Source organism: Antechinus flavipes, chromosome 2 (assembly GCF_016432865.1).
Source record: "Antechinus flavipes isolate AdamAnt ecotype Samford, QLD, Australia chromosome 2, AdamAnt_v2, whole genome shotgun sequence".
Classification (NCBI taxonomy): domain Eukaryota; kingdom Metazoa; phylum Chordata; class Mammalia; order Dasyuromorphia; family Dasyuridae; genus Antechinus; species Antechinus flavipes.
In genome coordinates this window covers 614049035-614056619 of record NC_067399.1, presented here as the reverse complement: position 1 = coordinate 614056619, position 7585 = coordinate 614049035, and the positions used below count along the sequence as shown (strand labels likewise).

At 44.8% G+C, this 7585-nt stretch overlaps 1 protein-coding gene across 1 annotated transcript; it reads left to right on the top strand.

Moving 5' to 3' along the window:
* Nucleotides 1–6341: 6341 nt before the first annotated feature.
* On the top strand, nucleotides 6342–7359 carry LOC127551742 (GSK-3-binding protein FRAT2-like). The gene has a single exon (XM_051981778.1). It carries the CDS (start codon nucleotides 6425–6427, stop codon nucleotides 7259–7261), a length of 837 nt encoding a protein of 278 aa, XP_051837738.1. The 5' UTR covers nucleotides 6342–6424; the 3' UTR covers nucleotides 7262–7359.
* Nucleotides 7360–7585: the final 226 nt, after the last annotated feature.

Below are 7585 nucleotides of genomic sequence, written 5' to 3'. Positions count from 1 at the left end.
AGAAGAATACTTGAAACAAGGATACTTAGAACAAGGTGTTAACTCAGTGTGACTAATGAGATGAAGGTTCTCTAATTCACATATACTTAGTACTTAGTATGGTGATGTAATAGTTCTCTAGTTCACACATACTTAGTGTGCTATAATGATGTAATCATACTGAAGTAGTTAAGGGCTGAGAGGACTGGAAATGAGATATTCCATCTTTGACCGTCATCCTGGTCGCTTTCCTGCCTTCTGCACTCCTCCACTAAGACCACAGCTGGTCCCCGAAATGTTCCAGAGAGCCCGTTCAGACACCACAGGAAGTGACTGAAGCTTTTTGAGCAGGAAAACTGAATGGACAGATCTATGCTTTAGGAATTTCACCTTAATATTTGGAGTAGGGAAAGAATGGAGGCAGAGACTAATGCAATATAGTTGAGGAGGTGACAAGGATCTGAATGAGGAGTGATAGCCATGGGAACAGAAAGAAAGAAGCATGCTGAAAGGAAGTGTGAGAGCAGAATCAGGCCCTTGATTGGAAACACGGATTAATAGTAGAAGTGAGCAAGAGGGCAGAGTAAAGCCTTTTTATGTTTTATATATATATCATATTTTATATTATATTATAAAGTTATTATAAATGTTGGTGATTAGAAGGATGGTAATGCTTTTGACAAAATAAGGAATCTAGTTTTTCTTTGTCATAAGGTAGAGTCAAAGGGTGAATGGGAAGAAAGATATTTAAGGGATTAATAACTAATATAAAAACAAAAGGCAACAATTAATTTTTTTAATAGAGATTTTAATTCCTGGTATTGACAGTCAACTCACTCTGGGATATAAAGAAAGACAAAAACCAAAGAACCCCTGATCTCAAGGTGACAGTCTAGTAAGAGATACAACATGCAACAACTCTAAGATGGGATAGATTGGGGGCCATCTCAAAGGGAAGGGGCTGAGATTAAGAACTGGGAAAAGTTTGTTGTAGAAGGAACTTTATTTGAGACTGGAAAGGGAAGTTAGGTAGCAGTCAGTGAAAAATACCTACAGTCGAGGGATGAAATGCTGGCGGCAGCTATGTGGTGCAGTAGATTGAGCACTAGCCCTAAAGTCAGGAGGACCTGAGTTCAAATTTGACCTCAGACACTTAACATTTCCTAGCTGTGTGATGCTGGCCAAGTCACTTAACCCCAATTGCCTTAGCAAAAAAAAAAAAAAAAAAGATGATGTGCTAAAGGGAAAAAGACCTACTTGTACAAAAATATTTCCAGCAGCTCTTTTCTGGTGGCAAAGAATTGCAAATTGAGGAGATGCCCATCAGTTGGGGAATAGCTGAATAAGATGTGGTATTTGAATATAATGGAATATGAATGTTATAAGAAATGATAAATAGGCAGATTTCAGAAAAACCTAGAAACATTTACATGAACTGATGCTGGCTGAAGTAAGCAGACCCAGGAGAATATTGTACACAGTAATAACAATAATGTATAATGATCAACTATGAATGGCTTTTCTTAGTAATACAAAGATCTAAGATAATTCCAAAAGATTCATAAGGAAAAATGCTATTTACATCCAGGGAAAGAACTGATGGAGTCTGAGTACAGGTCAAAGCATAATATTTTCACTTGATTTTGGAGGGAAAAATACCTCTTTTATGGCATGAGTAATATGGAAATATGTTTTACATGATTACATTATGTAACTTTTTTTTTCTCCTGAGGCATTGAGGTTAAGTGACTTGCCCAGGGTCACACAGCTATAAGTGTTAAGTGTCTGAGACTAGATTTGAACTCAGGTCCTCCTGACTTCAGGGCTGATGCTTTATCCACTGTACCACCTAGCTGCCCCACATTATGTAACTTAATCTAATTGTTTACCATCTTAGGGAAAGGAGAAGCAAGGAAGGGAAAAAATTTGGAACTCAAAAAAATTTTTAATGAACATTATAAATTGTCTTCATGTAATTTGAAAAAAAAATGCTATTCACACACACAAAAAAAGAGATGAAGTATTATGTAGGGGAATCAGCAAGGAAGTCAGTGTTGTTGTATCACAGAATATGTGGAAGGTAGTAAAGTATAAGGAGACTAGAAAGGTAGGAAGATGTCAGGTCATGAAGGGCTTTTAAAAGCCAGAGGATTTTATATTTGATCCTGAGGGTAACAGGGAAACCCTTGGAGTTTACTGAAGATGACATATGGGTGAGATGATATAATCAGGCTTGTGCTTTAAGAACATCATTTTGACAGCTGAATGGAGGATGGACTGGATTGGGAGAAACTTGAAGCAAAGAACACCGACCACAGGCTACTGCAATAGGCCAGGAATGAATGAGCTGATGAGAATCTGCACCAAGGTGGTTGGAGGATCAGAGGAAAGAAGAGAAAATAAACTCAAGATAGATGAAGGTGGATACAAGGGATCCCAATACACTTTGGATAGAAAAGGCCATCTGCATCTGGAAAAAGAACTAATGAGATTGAATGTAAATCAGCACATGTTATGTTCACTTCTCTTTTCTGTTTTTTTTTTTTTCTCCCATGGTTTTTCCCTTTTGTTCTGATTTTTCTCTTCCAACAAGATTCATAAAGCAATGTAAGTTGAAAAATAAATTTAAAAAACAAGAACAAAAACAAAGATATATGAAGGTATAAATGTTAGGAATTAATCACTGATATGAGATAGTGGATGAGAGAAAGGAGCTGAGGATGACACTTGAGCAGTTAGCCTACACAACTGGAGGATTGGGATACCCTTAATAGTGTAATGGAGGAAGTATATGTAGGGGAATAGAGAATAAATGTAATTTTGGACATGATGAGTTTAAATTTTCTATGGAAATCTAATTTAAGATGTCCAAAAAAAAAAAAAAAAAGGAGCTGAAGATATGAGCATGGAGGTTGGGAAAATGGTCAGAGTTGGACAAATAGATATGAAAGTTATCATTGAAACAGTGGAGAGCTAATGAGATCAATAAGTGAAATAGTCTGGAACAGAGTGGACCAACGGTGATCCTTCTAATTCATAATCCTTCTCACATCTATAGAATCTATTCAATCTGTGTCACTTTGTGTCCCTGGGCAAATCTATTAATCTGAACCTCAATTCTTCATCTGTAAAATAGAGATAATATTTGCACTACACTATAATCACAGCATTGTGTAAGGAGTTTTATAAATTATAATACATTGTATAGACATGGGTATTATAATTAGACCCCTTTTGGGCAGCTATGTATTTTAGTAGATTGAGTGCTAGACCTGAGAAAGTGCGGATCCTAGTCTCAGATACTTATTAGCTGTGTAACAAGACACGCAGTCTGGACAAGTCACTTAACACTGTTTGCCTTGGTTTCCTCATTTGCAAAATGAGTTGGAGAAGGAAATAGCAAAGCACTCCATATTTTTGCCAAGAAAACCACAGAGAGTTGGACACAAGTGAAAAAACTGAACAAGCTCCGATTCTAAAGCTGACTCTTTGAGCCTATTATTTATTACTAAGACTAAACTTCATAAGGTTAAAAGGTTACCGATAAGACCGGTCAGACCACAAAGAGAGAGTGAACAAGAGAAACTTTTGTTTACAATGGGTATGTCACCTTACCTTGCTCAGTGCTTGAAGGTGAGCAATGACACTGATGGATGATAATGACAAAAGTAGCTTTTTGGCCAGATAGACTTTACTGATGGAATCTTTTCCTTTGTGTATTTATCAAACATACCTTTCCTGTCTTATGACACATTATTTCCCTCTGTGCATATTATGGTCCATCCAAAATAACCTCCTTATTGTTCATATATAACATTACATTGCCCATCTCCATGCCTTTGTCCTGGATAGGATCCATTCCCAGAATGGCCTCTCCCTCCTCAGCTCCAGCTCTCAATCTCTAGTTCTCTTCAAGCCTTAGCTCATGCGCCACTACAGGAAGCCTTTAAAGGCTTTTAACTCTCCCTTACTCCCAAATCACCTTGTATTTATTCTAGGGGTGTGTTCACACTCACATTTGTTGTATTTCCAGTCCATTATAAAATACCTGTGCATTAAAACCACTTCACTTTTTATCTCTGGATCCCCACTGATTAACCTAATCATAGGAGGCACTTAGATAATATCTACAGCCTTAGCACTCTTTTGCTTAATACTTATCCCACCTCACTTAATTAGCATTTAATTATTTAGTTAATAAAAATTTGATTGAATGATTTGATTTACTTAAGAATTTCAGTCACTTGCCTTTACTTGGAAAGATTTTTAAAAGAATGACATCTTAAAATACTATCTTGAAATGCTTCTTATAGGAAGCCCACAATCAGGATCACAATGACAAAAAGCCAAAAAGAATCTAAATGGATATAGCCTTTAGAGATAATAGATATACCTTCGACATTAATGCTCAAAATCAATGAAGCATAAAACTACTTTTCCCTATTTATAGCCTGGAATCATCAAAGAATGGGAAAAATATTCTACCATTTTCACTCTGCCAGAATCCCTAAGATTTCTCCTAAGTTCCATTTTCTTTGAAATCATCTAAAAAATGTAAGCAAAACAACAAAAGTAGAATTACCTATTTAGTGGAATGGCCTCTTTCCATTCCATGCTTAAAGTTTAAGACTTTATGAGAAATAGGGTACTATAAAGCACTGGGAGATTTATAGCAAAGTTATCATTAGAGTAGGAGAATCAGTCACCCAAACCAGAAGTACCAGTAATGAATGATGACATAACCTCAGAGTTTGGGAACCTCTGCTGGGCCTTTAGGAGTGCCCCAAGCAAGGTTTCCCAGCTGCCATCCTAAACACAGAAAACCAAAATAATTCCTTTCCATGGGCAAAACATGAGAAGACACATAACACATTGGGTAACTATTTCCCAGGTGAATCACTGCAAACAAACTTAGGCCAGGCCGGTGTGTACACAAACCTATGAAAGGGCTGTACATTACTTGATATTTACCTAGTATCTTTGGAGCATGGAATTTTAGTGACCTAGTTTTTTTTTTGTTGTTGTTTTTTTTTACAGATGAGGAAACTGAGGCCCAAAGAGAATCCATAACTGATTGTAGGTCATCCCCAATATCAGTGAGCTTAGCACAGAGCCTAACACACAGTAAGCACTTAATAAAAGCTGACTGACTGGTGTACAATCTAATTATCTGGCCCCTGCACATTCTTCCACTTCCATTTCCACCCCCACCTAGCACCACTACTCTTGCTCTCCCTCTTTCCCAAGGCCGGCTTGTCTCCGACAGTCTGTACCCCCAGCGCCCTATTCAGGAAACGTTGCCTTCTGGCTCTGCGACTGCTTTAGCTCTGTGGGGTTCGTTTTCCTCCACTGTTTAATAATAAAAAGGTTGGACTACGTGACCTCTAGGTCCTTTCTGGCTCTAAATCTTTGATCCTATGAAAGTCAAGAGGAAATGTTTCTAATCAGATTCCGTTCTCTGTCCTTTCGTTTTCCCCAACCAATCAATAGCAAACATTTATTAACCGACTATTATGTGTCGGGCTGAGGGACATAGTCAGGAGAGAGCTGAAGACCTCGATCCTCTCCAAATGCCCCCCAACCTTCCAGAAAATTGATTTCATACTCTGCAGGACTCAGCCTGCCTGGGGGGAGGGAATATTCTTTATACCAATAAAATCACAGGTGCAAACTCCATCCGGCCGTGCTAGTAGCTAGGCTATACCCAGACAAAAGTGAAGGTGGCTGTCTTCCAGGAGTTTACACTCTATAGGGCGGAGACAACACGTGCGTACGTAAGGATATAAAAAGAGAGGCAAACACCCATTCTCATAACTCCATAATCTCTCCTCCTCTTCTCTCTGCTTTGTAGCCCCGGTTTTTCTCTCGCCCAGTCTTTCCCAGGCTGAATAATACGCATTTTCACCCCTCTCCGTTATAATACCCATTCAACCCAAACCCTGGGAGAGCAAGACCCACCCCATGCCAAGGGCTCCTAGGGGAGGGGCAAGGCGAGTCCAACCGGAACAAACGCGTAGGGGTGGAATGAAAGTGGCGGGACCGGAGCTGCCCGAGCTAGCGCACGAGAAGTCTCCATCGTCCAGGGCTGGGCGGCTGCAGTAAAAGGACAGCCTCGCACCCGCGCCTCGGGAAACTTCCGCAGCGCGCCCTGCGGGGACTCTTCCAGACCGCCGAGATCCACCATTCCAGCGCCCCCCTCCCTGCGGCAGTGGTAGCGCCCGAACGCCCCGCGTCACCCATTGTTTACAAATCGAACTGAACCGGCTGAGCTCCAGTTCCCGGAGCTGCGGTGGCGGCGGCAGCAGCAGCGCTCGGGGCGGCCGGCTCGGTCCTAGACGCTAGCGCCTCGTCTTCGGGAGCTGCCGCCGGAGCCCGTCGGGGAGTGAGGAGGGACGGCCCCAGCGGCGGCGGCGGAGCTCCAGAGTCCGAGCTGCGGACCGAGGCCATGCCGTGCCGGAGGAAGGAGGAGGACGAGGACGACGAGGCGGCGTTTGCCGGAGAGGAGGACGACGCGGGGGAGGGGGAGGAAGAGGAGAGCTTCCTCGTGCTGCAGCAGTCGGTGACTGTCGGGGGCTCGGGGGACGTGGACAGGCTGGTGGCCCAGATCGGGGAGTTGCTGAAGCTGGACGCGGCGCACGGGAGCCAGCCCGCCTCCCGGGGGCCCCTGGCGCGCAAGCAGCCGCAGCCGCCACTGCTCCGGCCCCCGGTTTTGCAGCTGCTGCCGCCTCCGGGACCGGCTCCGGCGCCCCTGCAACAGTCGGGACCGCTGCAGTGGCCTGGGAACGGGGCCGGCGCTGCCCTGTCCTGGGCGAGCGACGTGGGCGTCGTCGCGCCCCTTCCGCCGCGCGTGCCGTCGAGTCCCTGCGTCCCAGGGGGGGCACCGGGCCGGAGCAGCACCTCTGCCCAGCACATCTGCAAGCGGGGCTTCCCGCAGCCGCTGGCGGGCCCGTGCCGACGCAGCTGGCTTCGAGGCGCCGCCGCCGCCCGCCGCCTGCTGCAGCAGCACCACCACCAGCACCCCCAGCACCGGTACCGAGGGCAGCCGGGACTCCGGGCCGGAGTGAATGACTCCCACCAGCTTCTGCAGCAGCTTGTCCTCTCGGGGAACCTCATCAAAGAAGCCGTGCGGCGACTTCGGAGAGCTGTGGCAGTGGTTGCAGGCGCCAGGGCCTCCGCTACCCCCGGCGCCAGCCCCTCTTTCGTCTTTGCCCCCGGGGGTGGGAGCGACTGGGGCGGGAGGGACTCTATCTCCCTACAGCCCTCGACGACCAGCCTGCTCTAACCCAGAGAAAACTTGGACCACCGACCCACCCATGACATTCTGGTCTCCAGCAGCTAGTGGACCCAGAAGGCCAAAAGGCGAGAAGAAGAGGGGCGACTAAGATTCTGCAAACTGCCGCCTCGGACTGACGTGAATGAACTTGGGGTCCCGGGGAATGGGGTGGGAAGGCAGAGAAAAGGGACCGTCTGCCTAGTTGGAGGCAAATGAGGAATCCACAACTTTACAGACTGGGGAGGGGAAAGGGGTTTTGGAAAACAAAGTTGCTAGGATGGGTCTGGGTGGTTTACCTTGGATATTTACTGTCGGCCTCGGGGACCTGTGAGC